Here is a 27,358-nt window from a genome sequence, read left to right as displayed (position 1 = left end):
CGTCTCGCTGTTTCTCGCCCCGCACCTGACAAGCCTCGCTAGTAGAAGTCGTCGTTGCCTGGAGAGAAGTTAACTTCAATGAAGAGAAAGCCAGGTATAGACAGCTTGAGGACCGCTGATCTGTTTACCTGGTATTAGTGGCGACCTAGGGCCTCTATAAGATTTTATGGCACGTTTGGCAGACTTAGCAGGAAAACACTAGGAGAAAATTAGAAAGTTGAGGGTTGAGGGCGCAAGGAGTGGTGATTGGAGGGTCATGGAGAAAAATACTGGCAGCGAACTTTCTTTGTTTCTTTGTTCTATTTTATCGCCTTTTTTTTAAAAAAAAACTGTTTTGCTGTTAAATGTAAAGGTCGCATACCCGCAAACTGGATCGAATAGAAACGTTAAACTCGATTACTCGCATTGGTTCAATTATAATGGGTGGACTGAGACTAAAGAGAAGACTTTCTACGGGCTAAAAATGCATATTTAACTGCACATTGACCTCACATGTGCTACGGTACCTTTTCTTCTGTTATTAAACCAGATATTCGCGGTATAACATTTTGCGGATAAATGGTTAACATGGGCTTCCGGTTAACGTGTGTCTTGGGAAACAGAACTGTTTCTTCGTTTCGAACAGGTGGAGCAGGCCATCACAAGTATGGGATCTGTGGATGCACTGACGGTTAGAACCTGAGCGGCTACCAGCATCATGATCTGCTGACATCACCTTCACAAAGGGTTATCTGTCTTTATTTCCATGCTTTTGAATACAGTACCCTGGTCAAACGGTCCGCGGATCCTTGGTTATGTAAGCCCTCTGAGGGCCAGCGTGCATCCTACCACGTGACCAGAAGCTGGAGGCAGTGACGGCAAATTTGGTTTTGAGATTCCCCAACCCGGAAGAAATTACGGCGACAAGGAAACCCGTGTTCCAGTGATGCTGGAGGAGAAGCTCGCCGCCCTGCCTGCCACCCCGCCCTTCCTGGAGCGAGAGGCCACGAGGCATGCGCAGGACGCCTACCTGTCAGACGACAGCGATGTGGCGCCCCCTGTGGCCAGCCGGGTGGGTCTGCGCTCGTACTCGCAGCAGCTGGAGGACTACATCACCCGCTTCCGCTGCCGGCCGCCGGACATTAAGTTCTGGCCCTATGGCCCCTACTGGCCCCGCTATTACGAGGGCTTCATCCTCGACACTCCGCGCTTCATCCGGGATATTCCTTCGTGCGACGAACCCCTGTTGCTCAGGTTGAGAGAGGAAGATGGTAGGTTGGACCCCATGATAAAGTTGACCTTAAATGTTAAACTGCATCGTTCTGTCTATCTTTTAACATGACAATACATAAACATTTGACACAAAAACAGATATTGCTGCTGCTGCTGCTGCTGCTGCTGCTGATGATGATGATGATGATAATAATGATGATGACTGCTACAGTCGCGCACAGACGATGGCATAAGGCAGCGGTTCTCAACCTGTGGGGCGCGACCCCCTGGGGGGTCGCGACGTGCCTACAAGGGGGTCGCGAAGGTGGTCATTTTTTTAAAAAGTTTCTTATACTGGTATTAGTGAAATTAGTTTACATTGTGTAACCGAGTGGTGAGGGCGATCAAACTCCAAATCTCTTCTCCCTATTTAAGTACACTGTCTCGGCATGCAGTGACTTCTCACTTCCAAAACTCAAAACACAATCCCCCTCTCAACAATGAAGCCTCCAATCTCCCTCCTCTCACCTTTTGCCCTCTCTCTTCCCCAATCTCTCATCGCTGACTCCCCTCTCCCTCTCCAGTCACACCTCTCTTTTTTTTTAAACATCTAAAAGGCAGGCATTCAGGAAACGTCCATCATTCACACCCTTTCATTCGCACGTGCTCAGTCCTAGTACTCTATAGGTCCCTGACAGAAGGCCATGACCAGACAAGGGAAGGACACCACCATATTACAAACAACTGACAAGATGAATGCTTTCGTCCGAAACATTTCGTTGTGGAAGCAGAAGATACTCCAAGAAAATATTTTTGATATGTTTCCGTGCTTGTGTAAGTGCAAGGCTGACAACTTGAATCTTGATCAGGTGAAGAATGTAATTATTGCCCATCTAAGCGGACTGCAAGAAAGGTTCCAGCATTATTTCGCTGAAATTGATGTGACTAAATACGATTGGATTCGTAATCCATTTCTGGCTGATCCTAGCACAAGCGGGTTGTCCACAGAAGAAGAGAAGCTCATCGACCTTTCGAGTGACCAATCCCTGAAAATGGTCTCCAAACAACACCAGTGCCAACATTCTGGATTAGCATCAACGGTGAATATCCTCTCCTTTCTGAGAAAGCAATGAAAGTTCTGCTGCCATTTTCAACTTTGTATATGTGTGAGCAAGGATTTTCAGCATTGGCAGCACTGAAGTCGAAATACAGAAATCGTGTGGACACAGAGGCTGAGCTGCGAATAGCAGTGGGTACGAACATCGCACACAGGTTCGCTTCTCTATGCAACAGCAAGCAGGCTCAACCTTCTCATTAATCAAAGTGAGTGTCTAATAAAATAATATTTATTAGCTTTAGTAAAATTTCATTAACAGTTATACTTCTTGCAGATACGAACTTTGCTCTTCCGTTGTTGAATTGCATTGATTTCCTCGACGCGGCGTTCGAGGTTAGCTAAGGCTCCCCCCCCCCCCCTCTTCCACCGACCTCGCTGGCTAAGGGGGTCGCGGACGTACCGGTGTTCGTCAGGGGGGTCGCCACATGTAAAAGGTTGAGAACCGCTGGCATAAGGGATCACATGGAATCCCTCCCCTTTTTTGCTTTTGCTTTCTTCATATGTTCATTCGTCTTTTTATGTGTCTGTGTGTGTACGCGCACGTGCGTACGCAAGTACGCTCATATGTTCCAATATTTTATTTTAGTATATAGTATATACAGTTGTGTATAATTTTGTTTATTATTTGCTATTTTGATGAAATGTGGCTGCGATGAAAGTTCGTCGTGTATCATTTTAGCTCTGTTTAAAGAAAATGTCATAACTCTACTTCAAGGAAGACAGAACATATTAACATTAATAATACTAGTAATCATCATCATCATCATCGAATTTATAGAACTCCTTCCTCCAGGATCAGTTAAAGAGCTTTACATACAAAACATACAGGCTCATGAGCATAAACTTTTTAGGCCAGGCATAAAATCTACCTTCATGTACAAACATACACAAGCAAGGATACACCTTGCATAGCACCCACCTCCTACACACACAAACGCACATGACCACTGTATTAACAAATATGTAAAAGCAAAGGTGAAAAAAACGAATAAAGTGTGCTATATTTAGTTCCTCGCGACTGCCATCAGTTTCTGGCATCCAGCTTCAACAGGACTAAAGAGGAATTTCTTTACCTCCGGTGACAGAGAGCAGCAGGACTGTGGACAACCAGGTGACGCCCTACAACGGTCGATGGCGGGGAGTTATGGTCATCTACGACTTGGAGCGAAGTCCGCGAGACTACACTCCCACCCGGTCAGCGACGGGTGCTGCCCCAGCCTCCTGTTCGAATCTCGCTTCGAGAGTGGCAACCTTCGGCAAGCGAGGCGAATGTGAGCGGATAGAATACCCGATCCCTCTGTCCAAGGCTTCAAACGTTGTTGTTGTTGTTGGTGGTGGTGGTGGTGGTGGTGGTGGCGGGGACTGGGGCTGCGTTAATTGCCTCCCTTTTGTTGACGCCATTGTACTTTGACAAGTGCTGATTGATCTGTTTCCAGAGGGCAGTTTGAGTACGAGCTGGTGCTCAAGACCGACCTGTACACTGCCAGACATACTCAGTGGTACTTCTTCCGGGTTCACAACACTCAGCCCAATGTTACCTACAAGTTCAAAATTGTTAACTTGCTCAAGTCCAGCAGCCTTTACAACTTCGGTAAGCATCTGTTGTCAAACCACAGAAGGTGACCGGCCTGATGACGGGAAGCATTTGTTGTTGTTGTTTTGCACAAAAAAGCCAGCAGAGAGGTATATATATATATCGCCGAAACTATGGTGGTATATAAACATGACCTCCAACTGCACGTTTTGTTACAACTGAGAAAGAGAAAACTGTTAAAATAGACAAATAATGGTTCGGTTATGTTCATGCTTCATCAGAAACAACTGACAAATGAACATATAGATGAATCATGGCATATTCTGATGTAATTGTATTTCTCATGGACATGCAACTATTTTTTTTATATTAGCCATTACTGCAGGAAATGCTTTCTCTAGCATGAACTCCCTCATGTCTATCTGTTTGTCCACCGATTCATCTACATTCCCATTCTAACAGGCATGAGGCCGCTGATGTACTCAGAACACGATGCGGCAGAAAAGCAGATAGGGTGGGTGAGGGTGGGCCACCACATCAACTACACCCGCAACACTACTAACAACAGCTGCCCACTGCTTCTGCGATCTTTTACATACTACATGCTGGAGTGGCAGATGGTTAGTAAAAGTTACCTTTTGGTTTTTTTCTTTCTCCTTGACACAGTTGAGTTGTATATGGTACAACTAGAGCGAGATCAATACAACTTATATGAGCGAAAAGGAAATAGACTACTAATTATCATGCTAGTCATGGATTGAACAGAGAGAAGATATATTACAAAGTTACCACAACGTAAACTAAATACCTACATAAATGAGAAATTTTCTGGGGAAATGGATCCATCGTTGGTCAAAGATAAAATTTTCCATGTGCTCATTTGATATATTCAGCAACACGTGAGTAGAAATACTTCTACTTAAAAAAATTATAAAATAAACATAATTTTTGTTGGATATGTCTTTCAGTACATTTAAAGAAAACTTTATGACACCTGCGTGCACAAACAGGCTGAAAATAATCGCTTCAAAGCTTTGCTTAGCATCTGGGAAGCATTGTTGCTTGTTTACATCACCAGATGAATTACAAGTCTTACCAGATGATTGGATAGTATTTGTTTCTAATACAATGGTCATACGGGTGAATGAACTTAACGCAGGAGTTCCCCAATGCCGATGACACCTACTACCTGGCGCACTGCTACCCGTACACCTTCACTGACCTGAAGGATGACCTGGACGTCCTCATGGCCAGCCCCGAGCACAAGGCTTGTGTGAAGCGGGAGGTGCTTTGTGAGACGAGGGCCGGAAACAGCTGCTTTCTCCTCACCGTCACCAACTTCGGTAAGTATTCACCACACAGGCTAATATCATTCTGTCACCATCATCACCAGCTTCTGTAACTATTCACCGCAAAGACAGCTATGATTTTGTTGTAGTCGTCTGCAGTTTTAGTAATTGTTTATCATAAATTCTAATATTATTGTGTGAGATTGAAAACTTCACAAAGTCTGACATCATGATGATTGTCTTCACTTCTTCTGAATGTGAGCTTTGTCAAAGTGACAAAGACTGGTCAAATACTCGAAACTTTGTAATAGCTTTATTGTGGCTTTTGTTTTTCTGCGGTCTTGTCCATCCAACACTAGGCTGCACACGCACTCTACTTTTCTTCCCTATTTACCTGTTCATCCCGTGAACAATGAACAATGTTATTTATGAAAGGAAGTATGAACACTCATGCAAACCAAACCAAAGTTAGTGGAGGATGCGGTGAACACAAAAAGAAACCGGGATGTTTTGTTTTACCAGTGGTTAAACACTCACACGGCACTACTGCAATGATGATCGGGAGGGCCCAGGTTGAGATTTAGTCTTTGGACATGCATCTCTGTCTCTCTTCTCTCAACGTGACACCGGGGCTAGCCGTCGTGGGAAATGTTAGGAAGTTGTTTTTATCCAGGCACTACGGTTTCCTCCTATCATCCTTTCTCATTGTAGAGCAAAATCATAGGTAGGTGGTGATCAGTAATCACCACTTTCCTGTTACCTAAGTCAACCAAACGAGCAGGCAAACAGCCAGTAGAAAGGCTCTGACAGTTCGTCTGTGTGTTTAGAGAATCCCGGCCCCAAGAAGCGGTGATTGTGTCGGCACGAGTTCACCCCGGAGAGAGCCAGTCCAGCTGGATGATGAAGGGCTTGCTGGAGTTCATCACTGGACCCGACCCAGTCGCCCAGGTAACACTTAGTTTTTTTTGGCACCCTGATTCAGCAAACCCTGGCACCGCCATTACACTTTGTCGCCGAGTTGTTTCCGTCTGTGTATGGACCGTCACTTTTCGTGTTTTTGCCTTGACCAGGAACTCAGAGACAAGTTCGTCTTCAAAATGGTCCCGATGCTCAACCCTGATGGCGTCATCGTGGGCAACTACCGCTGCAGTCTGGCGGGTAGAGATCTGAACCGCAACTACCGACATCCACGTCGTGAGAACTTCCCGACTATCTTCCACGTCAAGGCCATGGTGGAGGAGGTGGCTCAGAACCACGAGGTAGGCAACCGGTCACGTGACGTGGCCTGTACAGCAATTCTGTCCTTATAAAACACAAGTTCTCTCCCTTACTTGAAAACTCGCATAATCCATCTGAGGTAAGAGAAAACAGTGACCAGAATAATGACGAACAAAAAGATACGGAAGAAAGATAAAAGAAAGAATGACAGAATGGAGTGGCTAGAGGTGGTCAATGTGTGCATGTCGTATATGAAAAGGGGACATAACTAGTAAATCTCCCGCTCTTTTATATCCAGATTTTGTTGTACTGCGACCTTCATGGCCACAGCAGAAAGCACAATGTGTTCATGTACGGGAACAACACATCAGATGACGATGTGATGGGTGTGGGTGCCGCTCAAGCCTTCGTCAACGAGCGACTCTTTCCATGGCTATTGTCGACGAAAGTACGTCAGCTTTTTTTTTTCTGGAAGCATCTATAGCTTCCTACCTTCCTATTTGTGTGTTTATTAATTATCAGATACTTTAAAAGCAAGAATGAACTATTGTACTATCGAGAAAGTTCATGTAATTGATCTGTAACCTGTTGCTTTCAGTGCCCAGACAAGTTCTCCTTTCGGTCCTGCAAGTTCCAGATTCGTAAGTGCAAGGAGTCCACCGGCCGTGTGGTCATGTGGCGCCAGATGAGCATCTTCAACAGCTTTACCCTCGAAGCTACTTTCAGCGGCACAATTCTTAACAAGTCAGTAGCCCAGTGGTGTAGCACCCACCTTTCTTTCGGAAAGTTCGTGAAGTTTTATTTTGGCCCGAGCATTCCTTTGTCCTTTATTTTCCTTGATTTTTTTTTCCCTCTTACTCTCCTTTATGTATACGGTGATGCATATGCAGTTATATATATATATGCTTCATGAGCACGTTTAATTAAAATTCGCTGGGTAAATGCATCATCATCACCACCACAACCACCACCACCATCATTATCATCATGTGCGCGAAGAATACCTGGTAAAGGTGTATGGAAACTTGCAAGTTTTGAATTTTTCAGGGAGAACTGTCGACATTTCAACATCAAGGATTTGATGGAAATTGGAAGGAGTTTGGCTCAGGCTGTGCTGGAGTATCACAAAGTTCAAGAAAACAAAGTGTGAGTTAGCTCAGAAAGTAAATCTTGTTTAAATACTTAAAAGCTAAGATCACAAAGTGTACCATATCACAATCAGCAAACAAGATTTTCTTTGCAAAAATAGTTTCTGTATAGACACCATATATCACATTGTTCTTTTTTAATGCATTTTAAATTGTTCATTACAGATTTTACTTATTTTGTGAACATCTTTTTTCAGATATCATACAGAAATGGTGCTTAATCTCACAAAGTCAATCACACAGCAGGTGTTAGAGACCCAGGGCCTTATTCCTTCTGACATGATTCTTCCAGATTTCTCTGTAGAAAGAGGTAGGAATACACACCATGTGTTTAATTTGTTTTTTTCATCACTTTGTTTTGTTATCATGTAAACAAAGCCATATCCTTTTTAGTTTTCGCTCAGACTCCAAAAGAAACGAAAGAAAGGAAAGAATTACACACTGTTTTAAAACTTATCCTGACACCAAATGTTGCACTAAAGACATATCTGTATTAGCAGGTCTGCATATTATTTAAGTTTATGACTTTGCATGCATTCTACCCTTAATGTCTCTATTGCAGCTCGGATAGAAAAAGAAGCTGAGGTAGTTCAGAAGGATGCTGAGAAGTGGATGGGAGCCATGTTGGAACTGCTGCATCAACCACTGCCATCGCTGGTGCCAAATGCTTTGGACGACAGAGGCAAGGGAAGAGATGACAAGTCTCGTAAAGATGGCTTTGCCATCCAAGCTGACCAAAGAGGAAGCAAGCAAAGTATTAGACCAAGCATCACTTGGCACAGTGGATGGCTGTCTAAAGATTTTGTCAGCTCTCAATGTCAGGGAAGCACTGCAGGAATCTGAGTGAGTATGGGATTTGTTTTTGTTTATCTAGCAGAGGTCTTACTTGGTGTAAGGGAAGCACAAACAAGATGTTTTCCTGTTCATAAATGATAAACATGACTACCAACACATATCAAGGAAAAAAGAATAAATCTTTTGCTATTTTTATCCCGAAGGGAAGTAAACATCTGCCACGGAAACAATATAAGGCAAAATCAATAATAATAGTAATAATAACATTTCCCTGCTTATACATGAGTTCAGTGTGCATGAACACAAGAGCAAAATGAGAAAAGAAATAATCAATGATCATTGGCTCTTACTCTTAGACTGAATATTTTGTTGCAGTTCTAGTGACAGTGATAGTGAGTCTGAACCAGAGATGAAACCCTCAGAAGCCAAAACTCGCAAAAAAAAGCGGAAGTCAAGAAAGCAGAGAGACAAAGATTTGTATGAGAAGAAACAAGCAGATGTGGATAAAAGAGGAGATTACACAGAGAAAGACAAATATGTACGAGGAAAGTCTTTTTCTGTAAGTAAATGCCAGTCTTATGCTTTGTGTGCTGCGCTTCTGTGTTGGAGTGCTGTAGAACATAGACCTGTGCCTCATGGAATTTCCAAAGCTCATTGCCATTCTAATTTTAGGAGATTATGAAATTTTTAAAAGAGAAAATAATCTATATATCTCTTTTAAAAAGCAGAATAGCATTAGAATAGAAATAAAACACTTTTATAAGATTAGAATAAGTGATGATCTTAATCTGTTAAATTTCTGAGAAAAAACTTTATTGTTGGACTAATTAATTGTTTTGTAATGTTCAGTTATAGCTTTTTTTTTACATTCTCCAGAACAATGAGAAATATATTTGTGAGAGTGAAAATAAGTAATACAGTGTATTTGTTTAGCTAATTTTGTTCATTTAAAATGATGTTTTAAAATACTTTTTAATATAATCCTCATTCAAAGTAAGATTTTTGTAAATATAATGGTTCTAGGACAAAAGCTGTAGAATTTATGGTGTGGTGAGTTGCATTTTCAATTCCACAGTGATTTATTAGTCACTTATACATAGATCCCTTGCTGAACCCATGCATAGTGAGTGATGATCAATGCCTCATTGGGAGAAGTCTATGAATAAAAAGACTCATTTCAGTCTTGCTATCAAAATACATACAGAAAATGTGTTGCAAAGAAATAGAAAGAGCCTTCATAAATTCACATTTATAATTTTTAAAGTGTTACTTATACATACCATTATGCATCTATGGAACACATGGTTAGACAGACTGAGGGGGATTAAAAAAAATTCTTTTTAATTTGAGTAATCTTTTTATTGATAGACTTCTCCCACTATGTGTTATTTCTTATTTCTTAATCTGAAATGCTTAAATACTTCTTTTGGTGGTGGGCTTGCAAAGATGGCAGCTGGAAAGTTTAACATAGAGTAATAAAAATGAAAAAGCACAAGACTATTCAGAAAAGTTGAAACAATTATTCCAGAATGATAGATAAACTAAAAATTATATCCAACATGAAAGCTCAGGATTATTTCCATCACCTTCACATGTCACTGTCTCTTTGAAATATCGAATGCCAATCAAAATTAAGCTACTCAATCATTTTAAAAACTTTCAACAGGCACAATTTTGAATTAAAACTGAATACTTGATGTACTTAAAATGGAAGGTGGAACTGAAGGAAACCTTTGAAAATAATTCAAAACTCAAACATGAAACAACAACAACATTGATTCTTGAAACTTTTCTCTGGGATAAACAAATTTGTTAGTCTATGTGACACATGTTAGATTATCACCAATATATATTAATAATTAGTATTCAGTGTGCCTTAACAGCCGAAAAATAATTTTTGGTAATTTATCTAAGGTCAGTAATTCAGTTGATGTCTCAAATGACAAAAGTGAATAGAATTAATAATGAGGCTGAAGGAAAATGCTTAATGCTAAATGAGATTTAATATTAGAATGATTACATTTTAAAAGATAAGTGAAGAGAGATAAAATAAGTTTGTACTGATTCTAACAAGATTTTAATGTCTCTTTTCAGTCTAGTTACAATCATGCACCCACACCAATTAAAAGCCAGTGCTTGTAAAAAGTATAGCGTGCTGTCAACATGAATGTAGAGCAGAATAAAATTTAATGTTATCAGACTCTGAATTTCTTTCGTGTATTTAAACTTGAAAATATAAGCATTAAGGTAATCTCAAACTTGCCAATTTTAAAGCAGTTATTTAAATGAACATGCATATTTTATGCACATTTTGTTACATAGTTTGGATGCTTTCAAATTTTGAATAGTAGTGTTTTCGAGCTGTCAGAACTAATGGCCTCTGGGAGAGAAAGGAGGATTATTTATACTAACATAGTGAAAAAGAGGGAAAAGGGATTGTTTAATACTAACATGGTGATTGGTTGACTCGGGATGTGACTGACAGGCTTTGCCAGCACTGCTGTGTGCTGAGGCCTCACCCACTTGCCCCTCAGGCCACACACTTTCTGGCAACTCCCTCTCCGACTCCTTCCTCACTTCAGCACAGATGGCTAAAAAACAGGTAACCATAGAAACAGCAGTGCTTTTTTTCTTTATTGGCAGGTTTTCGATGCTTCTAAGGGGATTCTAGTGTTATTGGTATTAAAAGTGATGTAGAAATTTGCTGTTAGGGATATCCTGCTGTGTATCCCCATTGATTTATATGTTAAGATAATGATTTAAGAAAAGACTTTAATCCCTTTCTGCTCAGTTTCTGTTTAAAGGGCTACATCTTTAGATTATTGTGTTCTGTTTTGCATCAACTCTGCCAAATAGCTATTGCACAGTTGATATGATATACTTTGTACTTAGATGTGATTTCTTGAACTCTTAATAACTTTTTTTCAAAGGGCCGACTTTGCCTTTGTTTTCACATTATGTAGGATAAATTTTTAATTAGTTGTAATTTGATAAGACTTTTGTAAATGCATATTTTTCCAATTCAGGATGTTTTCGCTTTTGTTAACTTGTTTTTTGCACTTTCGAGGATTTACTAGTAACATGTTTTACTTCAGATTTCTATGATATCCTTATCAACAGACAAAGAGGATACAGTGAAAGGGGTCACTCTAAATCTCATAAGTAATCTTTTGTCTTAGAGTAGTGGTAGTTATTATTTAAATTCTACTTATTGTTTATCCAAATAGTCCAGTTTTAAGCCATGTTTCCTGACAATCTATAGATATATATATATAACTATATAACTGGTCATTTATCTGAGGTCCTGAATTATCTATGTCCATTTTCTTTGTTTTCGTGTCAAGCAACTTTCACAGTCTAAACGGCAACCAGCCCAGAGTTCTTTAACAGAACCTCTAAAGTACATTCCAGCTGAGGTGAAGCAGCTTCACCTATTTCCAGAAGAGGAGGAAAAGTATACAACCTCATGGAATGTCTATAGCCGATTTCCAGGCAGTTCTGTGAAGCTGCTGAACCTGCTTAGCCGTCAGCATTGCTGGCCTCCTAAAGGCCAAGCCTCAGTGTCTGTCAGCTCAAACTGTGTGAAGATCATTCAGAAAGATGGCCAGCATCTGTTTCTCCCACTCAGGAAAATCAAGCAAAAAAGACCCCAGCAGACTGTGTCAAGGAGAAGAATAATTAAAGAAGATGCATGCAGCTTGTGGCCATCATGGGATATTCTTGGACAAGATAGATACAAAGGATTGCTGAGAAGATGCAGTACAAGCGTTCTGCAGACTCTGTCACTGCAAAAACGAGTTCATGACCCATTGTACCAGAAGTCCCACCTGGTCTTCCTGCATCATCACTACCCTTCAGTGGACAAAGATAGAAACTACTTTATCAAACCCCAAGCAACTAAAAATATTTGAGAAACTCAAACACCATTACACAGCTCATAAATTATGTTTTGACAGGAAGGAACATCCGAACATGTCTAAAATACCGAAGGCAGTGATGTCTATTCTGATATTCAGTAAAGTGCTTACAGAAGATGATGAAGTACTGAATACTGAAATAGTGAAAACGCAGCACACTTTATAATTCTTTAAACAGGAAGCTTCCAGTTGTTTTGTGAGAGTTTGCCTGAACTAAAATATGTTGGTTTATCTTTCTTTTGTCAAGCATTTTTCTTTCAAATAGTGTTGGACACTTCTGAATGCACTCTCTGTTATACTGGTGCTCTTTGCTGAGTGAACTTATTGCAATTATTTCAGTTTAAGGGGAACTGTCCAGTCCCTCTTGTTCTTGTGTAGCAGTTATGTGTGAGAATTGACAATTCTTCATGAGAACTTGTTTTGATTGTGTCGGTGTTTATCTGAAAAAAATGGACAAAAACTTTGGCACATGTGCAGATGCATAAAAAAATAATAGGTATGTGTGTATATATATTTCGTAGTACATTCACACTCATTGCATTTCTGTTTGCTTCACAAAAAACGCCAGATCACTGTCAAATAAAATGTCTTCCTGTTGTTTCGACATTGTTTTCTGCCAAGTTCTTCAGTATTTCTTCTACACAAAACCATGCTCCCAGGCTGAAACATTTGGTATTCAAGATATTATTTTAGGGAGAAAGATGAAGACTGGTCAACAGGACATTTTTTCCAATTAAGGATGAAAGTATCTGCCCCCAGGAATCAGTGGCCTATACAACAGCTGTGATACCATACCTGGTATAGTCTGACTGATTTTTTTTAAATTCCTGGTTATTTCCATTCATTGGCTGCTGCTTCTCCTGCATGTGATCTAAGGTGTACATAACTTGTGCATTTACTTTTTTTAATGATGAAGGCTTCTGTTTTCTGCATTACTCCCCTTCTATGGTTGTTTTTACTGAGTTTTGTTTCTGCTTTCTCTTTGTTTTATATTCTTATTGTGTTTTCTTGCTTGTGTTCAGCTTCTTAAATTTCATTGCTGCCATTTGCTTTTCTTGGTACTTTACAGTGACTGGCACAACTTTAACATTTGTCCTAGGGAATATGCTAAAATGATAAAATATGTCTGAGGGTGGAGTAGAATACAAAGATTGTTGCAACATCATGTGAAGATTAGGTAAAGGGAAAATCAGATAAAGAGGAGAGCCAGTGCTATTTATTAAAAAGAAAAACATTATTTGTTCCTGGTACAAGAGAAGAATGACCATCACCTCCACTAAGATGGGGGATATGAGCTCCTCTGGTGGAGGGGAAGGTAGAAAATTTACTAGAAGCTGAAAGCATTGGAGGGTTGATGCATTAACCTCTAATGAACAGGGAGACATTTCACAGGTGTTGCATACCTAAGGATTACCTTAAAGCACCTAAGGAAGAATGCTGTAATTAATGAAGATCTGTTCAACACTTGGGGGAAAAAAAATGAAGTCCAACTGTCGGCTACTCACTGGTAATAAAGGCAGATAGCATGATCGAGCAACTGAATCCTAATGAAAATGAAATGGATAGGACCTGGAAGAAAATCTGCAAGGTTGCACTGTCTTCTGCATTTCAAATGCGTAGCAAATAATAAATAATTGTGAATGTTGGCAAAAGCATGTCCTCTCAGGGATTGTCACAAAGAAGACATAAAAATATGATACACAGCTTCTGCAACCAAACTCTAAAAAAATCGACAGAGATTCCAAGGAAAAACGTTTTATTTTGTGCAGAAAATTATGAAATTTGTTGATTCTGTCAGTAAAACCTTAATATTCTGGAACTATTCTAGTATGTGCAGTGATAGCTTGATAAAAACAATTGTTTTCGAGACTTCACGATTATCTTTAAACTGTTTATATGTTTGCATTGATTAGAAGGTGCACAGATTCATTTTTGCGTAGCTTTCTGTATATTATTTCTGATATTTTGGTTTGTCTTTGTGTTGGAGGTAGATCATAATTTTGTTGCTGTTGTGCACTATAACATCACTAAAATGTTGAAGCATATATGATCATTTGCGCAGTCAGATGAATATGCAGAGTGTTAACTTAAATTTGGTCATTGCTGTAACTTAGCTTAACTATTATTATGAAACTGCTGTGTGATATTTATATTCTTTCATAGGCAATTATTACTTTTTTTTTTTTTGGAAAGGAGGAAGATGTATCCTAAATTTTCTGTTATTCCAGCAGGTTTTGGTTTAGTGTAGGTTAGCACACTTATAACCACCACAGTACCTTCCTCTGATTTTGTAATGAGACATTTATTTTAAGAATGTGATGTTTTGTCACAGTTTAAAAAAAAGGTATTGTTAAAAAGAACGATGAGAAAAAAATCAATTGTATTTTAGAGGTTTTTGATCCCACAATGTGAATGTTGATCATTATTTGAGGAGTAAGCTGTGCTCATCATTCCTTCCATTGCCTTCTGTTGCCAGGCAGGTTCCGGTTCTGTGTTAGAGAGGCTAAGCCGGGAACGACGAACCTCTCAGTTCCAGAGCAAGTATGAGGGGCGTCACAATGGTGGAGTGCCGTGCTTCACTGAAGAGCGAAGCATGGAACGTGCAGCAAAGGTGTTTAGACAAGAGACAAATACAGTAGAATCTAGACAAAGACAAATACAGTAGACACAGCTTCTGTTTCATTAGTTGTCCAGATACTGCAAATGTATTTTTTAAATAGCAGCTGAATGTAGTAGAGCTTGAACAATATAAAATACTAAAATCTGATTAACAGCTTTCAATTCTTGAGATATGCACCTAAAAACATAACGATGAAAGAGGCTAAAAACACAGGGCTCAGGAAATGTACATAAATACCTTTACTGTGTCATGACTACAACCAGCAAAAGAGCTGGGACCATATGCTAGTTAAGCATATCCATGGACATTTGTGCTGTCACAGGTTTTATTTGTTTTTGTGCACGTTTGTGGGCAAGTATCTCAAAGAATGGAGAAGTGCTATTCACTTGGGACATAGTATTTTGTATCAACCTTACCCACTCATTTAAAACAAAAATTGCTCCCCAAAATACCATTAAATTCATCTTTTTATATGTTCCATTCATGACATTAGTGTGTGTGTGTGCACACATACATAAGAAAAAGAGTTGACATTCTGTTTAGCTTGGGATTTGGTATCATGTGTATGCTGTCCTTCATTAAATAAATCACGTTGTCTTTCTCTCCTTTTCATCTGCACCTCTTTTTCTGTCTGTCCATCTTTGTGTGTTTTAACTTGGTCTGGTCATCAAATGAACAGGTATGCATGTATGGAGATGTATGTAGGTATGGATACATCTAGTGTCTTTTTGCAGAGACTTGCAGAGATGAAGAAGAAGTGTGATGAGGACAAAAACAGAGATCTTGCATTTTATGTAAGTCTTTTTCCTGAGACCCCAGTGTTCAGATGGCTGTTCTTAACAGTGTAATGTAGTTTTGTCAAAATATATGTTTCCTCCTACCGAAGCTTAAGACAAATTTACATTTACTTTTGACACACCTTTGGTATAGTTAACATTTATTGTGAACAAAATATTTTCCAGCATAAAAATTATAGAGCAATTAATAGTAGAAAGAATACATTTTCACTTTCATATTTTGAATTAAATTGTTTACAAATCTTTCATACTGTAAATGTTTTTAATAAAGTTATGTCCCCATTTTATCCACACACATATATATATATCATTTATTTCTGACATTGATGGTTAAGTCTTATTTTTAATTGCTACGTTTGTATAGTGGGATGGAAGACAGCACGCACATACACCTGTAACGAACACGTCAGTGTCTGATGGCTACGTAGAGTGGGCTAATCGTACCAGAAACAACACAAAGATTGAATTTCCTCACTGAAGTTTTTTAAATTCAGTTTTCGCTCGGCGGCTCGCCTGCCTTCTCTCTCTCTTCCAAATTCACAAAACGTCCCAAGCCACTGTCATCCCCGCTACTTATTATTCCTACCCTCGAACATTCTAGAATCTAGATGCAAATCTACGTCATCCTCCCCGCAACAAAGACATTCTACTTTGTCGCAACTTGTCGCAACCGGGCAGTGTTGTCTGGGACTGATCGGTGTGTGCAGGCACATTTCACTGCGAGCTCAGTAGATAATGTCAACCTGTTACATAATTTGGCGCCCAATGTGGGGCCTACCATAAGGTGAAGAATGAAGATGGAACACGATACAAGGGTGCATGGGGCAAATCTTATTGTCCCTGCAAGAATGCCGAGAATTTCGGTTTTCAGTCGTTGCGCATCAGCCAAAGGACAGCGAAGCTTCGTACGAACTGCGGAAGTTCGAAGTCAACTGAGTGTGCGCATGCGCAGACAGGGCAATTTGTGGGCTTGAGCATGAGTCCCAGATGAAGTGTTGACCACGTGTTAGGAAAGAATATGTCTTGAATTTAACAACATTGTCAGTTGTGGTCAGTATCGCAATTTGCAAAGTTCAAACATCCGAATAAGACAGCCAACACTGTTCAGTGCGCACTGTGAGAAGGCAATTCGTGGACATGATCTGTTGACCCCTGCATGCATGTGAGAAGGCCGCCGATCACTGCGAGGGGAGGCCGCGCGAGTGGCCATGCGCCTTGGTGTCAACGCCAGGGCAGACCATCATCTCCAAGTTCGACTCTCTGTACGGATCTGTGAGAGGTGGCGAGGACCTGCTGGCAGACTTTTACGCGGTCAAACAGCAGGACGGAGAGGATGTGGCGACGTGGAGCTGCCGACTGGAAGACCTGTGGGCCAGAGCGATGGGTGGATCAAGAGAAGATTCCGCGGGGCGAAGCAGCGGAAGTGCTGCGGTGCAGGTTCTGGAATGGGCTTGTGCAGCCGCTACGGGACAGGAGCGGCCACAAGTTCGATATCATCAATGACTTCGATGAGCTAAGGCGAATCATGCGGCAGTTCGAATGGACATCGGACCACCAACCGCGAAAACCGACAGCTACGACGAAGGCGGTGTAGTGGTCCGAAACCTCCGGACAGTACTAAACCTCTGGATATAGTCTGCGCATGCTGGCAGTGCGGGGGGTTAGGACTGATCGGTGTGTGAAAGCACATTTCACTGCGAGCTCAGTAGATAACGGTTGGTCAACCTGTTACATAATGTGGTGGAGATGCGGGGTAATTTTATCATGTTTGTGTAAAACATATGTAGCCGCGTTCTGGGAAAAGCACCAAGGACCTTGGCTTGAAATTGCTTGGGCCTTGCAGCGCGACACCCACTGGACTGACTGGAGTCATGTCCAAACGGGTGACATTAATCACATTACTGTGGTTTGAGCATGTCCAGTATAGCGTACGGGAAAATGGATCAGTTGTGCGTGCTGTCTTCCATCCTACTATATTCGCATGTGCTTTTTTTGGCATTACACTTTGTATCAGGGCTTCTGCTAAGGCTAAATTCTTTGGGGTCCCAGGGACCCCTTCTTCAGATTTTTAAGGGGTCCCTGTTCTTCACCCAAATTTGAAGGGGACCCCATCGACGAAAATTGAAGGGGTCCTCTGAACTTTTGATGCGTACTGTTTAAGCCCTGTTGTATGTTTGTGGTGCAGACTTGTGATGTTGTGATTGCATAATACCTGAGCATGTTCTTGAGCATGTTGTGTTTCTGGCCCTTCGCTGTCTTAGTATGTCGATGACCAAGGCTTCTCTCAGTTCCCGGCCCACATGTACCCATATGTCCTAAAACAAGATGACTTCAACCACCGCTTGCATGTGGCTCTTAGTGAAGGCACTTCAAACTTGTCCCGCAGCCTTATGAGCATGAATGTTCGCACAAGTTACACCCATGCAGGTAAGAAATGGTTAACTGGAATGAAAAAAGCCACACATTTTAATCATCTCCTTATTAAAGACTGAAAAATGGTGTAAGAGTATATGTTAGAAAGAAAAGTGATGAGGAAATGAAAGGTGAAGAAGGACTGAAAAAAAAGGAAAACATAAAAAAAAGGTTTTTACTCTTTATTTGCTTATTTGATAGAGTGTGTGTTTTTTTTAATTAATTCATCAGAATCCTTCTGTTATGCATACATGTGGATTAATTTCCTTTGTGGTTGGATTCCCTCTCTCACTGATTCCAGCTCTCAGACAAGCATCTCTTGCCACCTTCTGTAAGTGTTAGAGCCCTGCTGTACATGGCTGAGCATGCCTGACATGTAGTCTTGATGACAATTTAGCTTTTAACTCCCATCACTAGGTTGCTTTCAGCAGCTGATGCTTGTATTAGGAGCTACACTTTCTGATTTTTCTGTTAAGGTGAAGAGGTTTTTATTTGACACCTTTAGCATGCATTTTAGTAAAAGTTTTATGAAAAGAAGCATTATTGTTTTAATATAAGGCATACATAGACATGTTTGTGCAAATTGTAGTTGACAAATATGCTGCAGGAATGTGTGAGTTTGTGGATTTGCATGTAAATAATTAACAAAAACTGTTTAAATGCTGCTAGGTACACTTAAATTTTCTGTAAATGTGGATGCATGATCACCAGAAAATACTGAGAGTAGTGTTAGCTTTCATAGAAATGCCTCATTTAAAAAAAATGACTATGAATACCCTGAGTATTAAAATACTTTGAAGATATTCATAGAGTTCATTTTGCTTTGAAAGAATTTTTGTTGTTGCAAGTTTAGAAAAGTAAAGCTGAGCAATGTGTAGAATGCAGTTTCATGTCTCCAGCAATGAAGCTTTCATCTGTGGCATTGTCCAAGAAGTGTGGGCGTTTGTCTAATTCAGTAAGATATAAGTGTGGGGCAACACATCTTCATCCCACCTGCAGAACTGCACTTAAAAATATATTCAAACAGTGTTTTCTTTAAGTTTCATTACAATTTATTGATAATAATAATAAAGCAAAGCATTTTTCTTCTTATGGGGATAAGTTCTGTGTGCATTGAATCATAGATTAAGATCATAGAAAAGTCAGTGTAAGTCCAGTGGACATCATTCTTATTTACTACATATATATGTTAGACAATTTTCAAACAGAAAGTGACGTAATAATATTGACTGGAATGTTACAGTAATGTTATTTGTTATGCAAATTGTTTTGAAGAATCACTGGAAAAGACTGGAAGTTCAAAGACCTAAACATATTTTAAAGATATATAAACACTATTATACACATTGATAGTCTTTAATTACATAATGCATGATAATCCCATATTGATGTGTGTTTGTGTGTACAAGCTCATATATGATATGTGTAAAGTAATTGTGTGTTAGTTTCAGTGAATGTCTTATCTGCTGACATTTTTAAACTAAAAAGGGCATGGGTGTGTGTATGTGTATTTACCTGAAGTGTTCCTATTTTATTTTACAATTTCAATAGCTTTAACAGCAAACCTCTAACTTGTACACAATACACATGCAAACTTTTGCTCAGTACAGATTTATTTTGCTTACACCTAGCTGTGTTGTTTCTTATTCTGAGATGTACCTACATGCAAAACAATAATGCACTTCTATACACATAGTCTATTATGGTGAGCACACATGCACACACACACACAACCACATGCTGGGCACTCACAACATGACATTTAAAGGTTTTATTGACTCACATTTTTGCGACTCAACACCACTGCGGCCATTTCTACATTTTCCTTAAATTTCCTTTTCTAACTTCAGACAACTTGCAAGATCTCCATCCCTCCATCAATGGCAACAGCTTTCACTTCCTGACCCAAGCCTGCAACTTGCATGGCAATATGCAGCCTGGTCACAATCATCTGAGTCAGTCCGCAAACAGTGGTCCAACTGTAAGTGGCTGCAACCTTCATACATCCACGGCAAACGCCACCATACCTGTTGGTGGAAATAACCAAGACAACAGGTAGGCTTGACCTACGATGCTTCAGAGTGCTATTTATTCATTGTTTAACCATGTGTGTAATGCACTTGGCTTATGAAATAAATTATAATGGTAGATTTTGAATATTCATGCCCACCTATTCACCCATGTGTGTGTCTTTACATCTAAGGATGAAGCTTAATTCCTTCATTATCTTCACCACCATGATAAACTTGACAACCTTGAAAAACTGAATTATTCCAGTCAAAACAGTTGTAGTGAGGACAGCAGTGACAGCACCGGGGATGGGCTCAAGACACAGTCAATGATGGCACTGTCAGCCAGACGCACCCCATACTACTCGGATTTGGTTCGGCGTAGTTCAACACTGGCAACCTGGCCTGTCCATGCATCTAGAGTACAGAATAATCATTCACTGACTGCTCCAGGTCTTGTGGCAAAACGCATTGTTCGATACAAGTAGGTGGTATTTTATCTTTCCATGTTGATTAATGCTCTGCTGTTTAATATCTTCTGATGCTGAATCAGGTTTCTGCTGTCTTCATCTAGCTGTGCATGAGTGCATGCATGTGTGCGTGTGTGTTATACAATTGATGTACAAAGTCATTTTCAAAATTAGTTTAACTACACCGCTGTTAAATAAAAGTCAATCCCTGTCTTTAGGGCAGGTCAGGTCCCTGGCCGGAGTCCACCACTGCGTAGTTTTCAGCCCCACAGTCTCAGCACAGCACCCACTATCATTACTTCTACCATCCAGCCAATCAGTAGAGACCCATTGCGCAACCATGATAACCATCGCCAAACTCCAATGGTATCACAACCAGCTGTGGATGAAAGAGAAGCTCCCTGTGAACGCACCCACCCTGGGCGAGGATCATTGGTATTGTTTGTTTCTCTGTGTCTGAAAAGATTTTGCAGTTTAGCTTGTTCATATGCTGATTACCATACAATGTACTGTGCATTAGTTATTGTAATTTATTTGTCATATACAACATGTATAGTAACTCGAGAAATGAAGGCCCCATTCAGCTTTTGAAATCTGCCAGACTTTTAAACAAATGGACACAAGGCCGAAAAAAAAATTATTTCCTTATGTTTGCAGAAGATGTAATAGGCCTGCTATTTGAGAAAAATGCAGATGGATAGAGGAAGTTAAGATGTTGCTACACTTTCTAGGCTTTGTACTCTTGACTTTTGAGAGGAGACTGATAGTCCCTTTTGTTTTCTCTGGGTGTCCAGTAATGGCATCTAATCAGATCTTATCAGTTTTCATGCAGATGATTGAACTGAGAAAAGGAGTTTAAATGGCATATCAACTGATGATTATACTGTAAATATTTTGACCCCAAGAGTTATAAATGAAAAGTAAAACAAGTAAAAAAATTGAATCAAGTGAAGCTCATTAACTGACAATAATTGACTATGTATACTATTCTGATTGCTAATGCATTAACATGAATTTTTCACACTGACGGTAGTCTCAGGCAGGGCCCAGTGCATTTAAATTTTCAAATGTTGCTAAAGAAAAGGTACACATTGCATCTAGAATGAATATATAATAAGCGACTAATGGTGACGGTAAGATAATTGAGACATACATAACTTGGTGAGTTTAATGTCTTTAAAACTCAAAAATGTTTATCTTTTTGTTTTCAGATACACTGTCTTCAAACACCAAATATCAGACAAGGTTTCATATGGGAATAGGCAAAAACACTTTGACGAAATATGCAGCATTTATGAACAGTTAAATGTGTACAGTGTGTGATAATATAGCTTCCAGCCCTTTGCAAATGGTAAAATGGCAGAACAACAAGCCATTTATGAAAGCCTACCTCATTTTCCGACATTTGTATCCATAACTGAGGCCAGTCCACCTGTTTGTCCTGGAAGTGCGAAATAGAGACCACAATCACCACAGTTGTGACCATACTCCTGCATGATTAAATACTTTTGTGTTCAAGCAGATGAAAAACTGCATTTCTGTGCTCTTCACTGAACAGAAACTGAAGAAATACAGAATGACCTATATTGTAGATAGTTGTGGATGTTGCTGATGTGGCTGTTGTTCAAAGAGTGATGTAGACACAACAGTTTTACTTAATCATTTGAAAACCCTGGAAAGCATACATGGCAAGATCATGGAACTTTCAAAGACATATCAGAAACAAAGACTAATTAGCAGTGAGACTGTGATGACTACTAATGTATGCTTCTGTAGACTTCTATGGTATGATTATCCTGTGATAGACTGCTTATGAATGCTCATCCGGCAAGAACTGAAACTGTGATATTTCTGTGTGCTTTTAAACACAGTCCTACTGCAAGATTAGAAACTAAGCAGGGCATAATACATTCATCTTTGTATGATACCATGTGCATGGAGTAGTAGTATTCCAAACAATCTCATATTTTCGTTACCTCTATGTCCACCACCATATGTAGACGCAGCAGCATACATAGTCATCATCATTGGGAAGTCATCTGGAACATCAACACAGATGCCACCTTTAACAACGACTAGAAGAAAAATACTGACATGACTTTGAGGCTTGGCCATAAAATGTATTTGCTCTAGAAGTGCCAGCAAACTCAAGACAGCTCAAAATCTTGAGCCTGAAGTCATTTTTTTGCATCTCTAGTAGGGCATTTCAAAACCCTTCAAACTTTATCTGCCAAAAGAAATGGTTTTGAAAAAACTTACCTGTTCCAACTCCTGGAGTTTTGTCTTCAAGTGTGACTGAAAACATTTGTACAACCAGTGAACTTCATGTAAGATGTGTTGTAAGAATATATTTATTAATAGAAAACATTTGGCACATACATGTTTGCACGTGACATGTTAGTATGAAAATAAAATAATTTTTTTCTGTGCTAGTGTGGTTTGTTAAACCTAGTGTGCCTCACAGAAAACAGGAGGGTCCTAAAAAGATGTAATGAGGTCAGGAAGAGAGTGCTGATAAAGGGAAGAAAGTCATACCCAACTATTTTGGGAATCATATTTGAGTTCTTTCCCTTGGACGAGAAGTATCATCTGTTCGGTCAAATCTAGCCATTTACCTAATACATAACTATTTATGAATTTTTAATCTGAGTCTTAATGCCTTGTAAGTGAGCAGCCCGAAGTGGGAACCATTGTTAGGTGTATTGTGGAATCAATCCCTCTTATCCGACGGTCAATGGATTGTACAGGTCAAGGGATTAAACTGAGACAGAGAAATACTAATCCTTCGATTGTTAATAAAGTTAATGCAGTACATGCCCTATCTGGATTACTTTTATCTTATCAAGGCCTAAGAGGGAAAAATCCTCATGAATCGGCTTCATTCGATTCTGTCAATGTTTAAGCTCGATTTGCAGAAGCAACACCTGATCGATATGGAAAGCGATTTCATTAGTAGATATAGCATAGTTAAGTTCTGTCTGAGAGTAAGATCTTTCTGGTTGTGTCTCTCAGTTCACAGAAGTAGGGGCACGAAATGGCAGAGCTGGGATCGGTAATCTTTCAGTACCAATGGACTAACAGACTAATTATAATTGTCACAAAATTTAAGATGCACCTTGTTTACAAAGCCTCCTGACCCTTGTGCTACATCTCCATGAATCCTTGGCTAGGTCATCTGTTTTCTCCTTGTGGCCCCGAGGCCACAGTTTACTGTAGTGTTTTATCCACCATGTTAATTAAAGCAGAGACTTTAAATGGCGCCGCTTTTCAAGCATTTTGCACAGGCACTCCACGATCCTTCCTCGGGTTTCGATCTTTCTGCTTGTACTTTCACATGAATGACCCATCAGAATCCAACTTTTGAATGGCTTAGTTAAAAAATACCGATTCCAAATTTCATTGTTACGAGACAGATTATCTCCAGTGTACAATACCACAGTGGAGTTTCAGTTTCCTTGCACTTTGCCCCCAAGCCCCGTCCCCCAACTTAAAATAAGCAATCACAACACACACACAGTAAAGTAAGTGTTAAGAAGTAGCCAAAAATCATCAATAACAATGGGGCTGGAGAAAACTCCACACTTCTCCCGTTCATCAAAAATCGACAACAACCAGCTGTAGTCAGTTTCGGATTATTTCTCGCAAGTTCACCTACCGCTAGAAATGAAACTGTATTAGCCTCAAGGATGTTGATCCAGTTTTGTTCAATCTGTCACTTCACTTAGACGATCACTAGATCGATACCGTATATATTCGACCTCATAGCATCTTTAGCGACTTAAACAGGCGTCGAATTTTTATATAATATATATATATTTTTTACGGTGAAAACTACAATTGACTACTATTGTTGTATATTCTTTCTCTCTCTTTCCCTTCAATAAGCACTTCTAGAACATTCCTATACCCCGATCGGTAATTTAATCTGTTACTATTTCAAATCTGAAATTAAGTTTCCTGTGTATAGTTTTTTCCCACCTGTTTTAGCGACACTTTCTGTTGACAAAGAAAATCCTACAAAACTTCTGAGTAAGCGACAAATTACTCATGCTGGCTTCTAATAAAGCGGAAGTTTATAGTTACTCACACACAGCATACAACGGGACTTTTCACAGAGGTTGTGTCATCTTTTTCGAAAAAGATACGTCGACAGTCCGCAGAGAGACCTCTACGAGCTTTAGACTTAAAGATTCAGTGGGTGCAATTTTTTTTTCTGAGAATCGGGCAAAGCTCGGTGCAAGAAAGTGTTTCTCCATAAATGGGTGAATAACCCCTGTTCACATCCACCAGAGCCCCGGGCCAAATCGTACAGTAAATAATGTATGTTCGAATCTCAATATTCGCAAAGACCTTTCTTTAAAGAAAATCCACTAATTGTCCCCCCTCTCGTCAGCGTTCACATCACCACACACGCACACACTCTTTCACTCTAAATAAACATCAGATTTTCAGATTATTTTTCAGCTGACTGTAAAGAAAACATTCTGCAGACTGCAAGATTATTGAGAGTATCAAAAGCCATATGGCGGCTACAGACCATCACACTGAACGTTTGGTATACGGATAGTGGAAGTGGGTGGTACGCACAGCTCACGGCTTGTAATTCACTATTCGGGTAAATCCTGAAATATCAAACAAAGATGTGGCTCTGTGGCCGAGCTGTCAGAAAAATTTCCCACACTGGGGGCAGACGTCATTTCCTTCTCAAACCAATCATAACGCAAGTAGACCTGGAAGTGCAATGACGCCTTCTTCCCCTCCGTTATTTAACTCATCGACGAGTAGAGGGACATCACATTTAGTGAGAACGGCTGATCGGGCAGTTGCTGTGTTGGCTTGAATCGAGCTTGAGGATTCTCCCTCCGTCTCGCTAAAGAAAGTTGTGACTGCGTGGAAATTCGTGTCCTCATCGACCAAAGGTATCCGATGACTTTGTTGTTATTGTTATGTCCAGCTTTTCGTTGGGTGGTTTGCAAGTATTTACGGTTTCATTTTGATTTTTTTATGCCTTTTTATGGATAAGCAAAATGTTTAACACGGCCAGTGTTAGAAAAAGCTAGCATACTGCTTAGGACCCCACCCCCAACTCACACCTGCCTTGGTCCTGTACAGGACGATCAGTCCAATCCTTCGCGTTCGTCGGTCATTTCTTCCTCTGGTCACCGCAGTCCGCAGGTTGACCACCCAACAGGTACCCTGAAGGACATTTTGTGTCGTGACGGGTCACACGGCCAAACTATAGCCATTTTTCCTCTAGTCTCTGGCCACCACGGCGTCGACCACCTTCCATGTCTGTCTATATGAGGTTCAGAGCAGCTTCAGCCTCAGCCTCATGTGTTTATTATCAGATGCCTGGATTCTTCTCTCAGCGTTGGCAGATAGGGTCCACGATTCCCATGATAATAATTAGCAGGCTGGGTCGGTACTGCGAAGGACTTGTACAGATCGCACAATGTACATCAGCAGATGTTATGGCTGCGCCAGACGCTGTCCCGCCTAGCCGTCACCACTGTTGCTGTTGCTATAATGATGCGAATATCTGTCGTGGCGTTGACTCCAAGTACTACAGAAAAAATAACAAAACAAACAAAACAAAACAAAAACAAAAAACAGCAAAATGTCACAAACACTAATAACAGTGCAAAAGCTGATGCAACATGTAAGACGACGTGGCAGCTTCACTCGTCACACATCTATTGCGTGTACCAAATCAATAAATATCACACCTTCTATCGGATCAGTAACCAGTGAGGTGGAAGCACTCCCCTTTCAAACCGCGAACCTCCTTACCACGGACCTTCATTTAACGTGGGCATTACGTGTTGCCTTGGCAACTGGGCAAGCAGTGCCCAGTAAGTGTTATCAAAGAGATTTGCTATAATTACTTAGTACAGGGGTCACTAATGAATCAAGTGACCCCAGAGAATAAAAATGTATGAGTACTTGCCACTAGTAAACAACGCCATTAGATAACACCCCTCCCAAGAAAACAAACAGCAGACAAAAAAACACTTATGTGACTAGCTGCCTGGGCTTAAGGCACCAGAAATAATCAAGTCTTACTGAAAGAGCAGGGGACGAGAAGAAGGAAGACTAGTAATAACAGCCACAACATCAACAGTAATTAAGATGTACAAGAAGGAATAACAGCAGGTTGAGTGAACTACGGCTTTATAGGCGGTAACTGCGTCTTTTGTCATCTCTTTGAAAGTGCGGTTGGTTAGTGGAAGGATGAAGTATATGTGCATTGCCTAGACCTCTGCAGAGCTATATGTGTCCATTCAGCGTCATTATTTTAGGGTCAATTGGTCATTCCTTATTAAATCAACAAGCAAAAAACATTTTTTTGTTGTTGCGGGGAAACGAAGAGTGATGGAAACAATCGTGTATTAATATTCTTTACCACTCGGCATCTAACTTTTCACAGCGGGGAACTGAAATCCTAATGAATGCTCTCATTTCCACCTTTCGTATATAGTGAACAGCGCATTTACCTGTTGAGACCTCAAGCTCTCTCGTGTGTGTGTGCACGCGCCTGTACCCGTGTGTATGACGGTCAGTGGGTGTTGGTTTTCCCCATTATCGGAATTTCCTCCTGTTAACAATATGCGTTGATCGAATAATGCAACACCCACAACTTTGTTGTTGCTGTTGTTTTTTTTTTTTTTTTTGCCACTTTGATCTACCCCCTGGAACCAGCTAGAGTGCTAAAACGAATCCACGAGACACTTCATCCGTAAAATTTTGGATGTGGTACCCTTTCAACGTATGCCGTGTAAGGTTCATTTCACAATATATTTGCCGATCCTACTCGAGGAAGATACTGCTTAAAGAAAAAGAA

The 27,358-nt window shown here is 40.2% G+C and overlaps 3 protein-coding genes across 4 annotated transcripts in view; all 3 read left to right on the top strand.

Moving 5' to 3' along the window:
- LOC112561275 (cytosolic carboxypeptidase 2-like) overlaps positions 1-11,742 on the top strand; it is a 41,103-nt gene extending 29,361 nt beyond the window's left edge. Inside the window, 14 exon segments of the mRNA XM_025233653.1 lie at positions 626-1,250; positions 3,394-3,495; positions 3,498-3,579; positions 3,745-3,899; positions 4,305-4,462; positions 5,002-5,185; positions 5,961-6,079; positions 6,648-6,797; positions 6,948-7,093; positions 7,397-7,495; positions 7,695-7,807; positions 8,060-8,340; positions 8,668-8,851; positions 11,637-11,742. Of these exon segments, the coding sequence (XP_025089438.1) occupies positions 926-1,250; positions 3,394-3,495; positions 3,498-3,579; positions 3,745-3,899; positions 4,305-4,462; positions 5,002-5,185; positions 5,961-6,079; positions 6,648-6,797; positions 6,948-7,093; positions 7,397-7,495; positions 7,695-7,807; positions 8,060-8,340 (1,914 nt within the window). The 5' untranslated portion in view covers positions 626-925 and the 3' untranslated portion in view covers positions 8,668-8,851; positions 11,637-11,742.
- A 948-nt stretch (positions 11,743-12,690) lies between these two features.
- On the top strand, positions 12,691-21,794 carry LOC112561271. The gene is made up of 9 exons (XM_025233647.1): positions 12,691-13,007; positions 14,686-14,820; positions 15,564-15,623; positions 17,888-18,053; positions 18,340-18,369; positions 19,889-20,093; positions 20,316-20,531; positions 20,736-20,952; positions 21,729-21,794. Exons 2-9 carry the CDS (start codon positions 14,803-14,805, stop codon positions 21,777-21,779), a joined length of 963 nt encoding a protein of 320 aa, XP_025089432.1. The 5' UTR covers positions 12,691-13,007; positions 14,686-14,802; the 3' UTR covers positions 21,780-21,794.
- A 3,486-nt stretch (positions 21,795-25,280) lies between these two features.
- LOC112562344 overlaps positions 25,281-27,358 on the top strand; it is a 44,170-nt gene continuing 42,092 nt past the window's right edge. For both annotated transcript variants that reach the window (XM_025235567.1, XM_025235565.1), the window contains exon 1: positions 25,281-25,436. The gene's annotated coding sequence lies outside the window, so the exon portion shown is untranslated. The remainder of the gene's footprint in view (positions 25,437-27,358) is intronic.

The sequence above is a fragment of the Pomacea canaliculata genome, linkage group LG4 (assembly GCF_003073045.1).
Source record: "Pomacea canaliculata isolate SZHN2017 linkage group LG4, ASM307304v1, whole genome shotgun sequence".
NCBI lineage: Eukaryota > Metazoa > Mollusca > Gastropoda > Architaenioglossa > Ampullariidae > Pomacea > Pomacea canaliculata.
The sequence above is the reverse complement of the archived record's forward strand: the minus strand, read 5'-3'. Positions and strand labels throughout refer to the sequence as shown.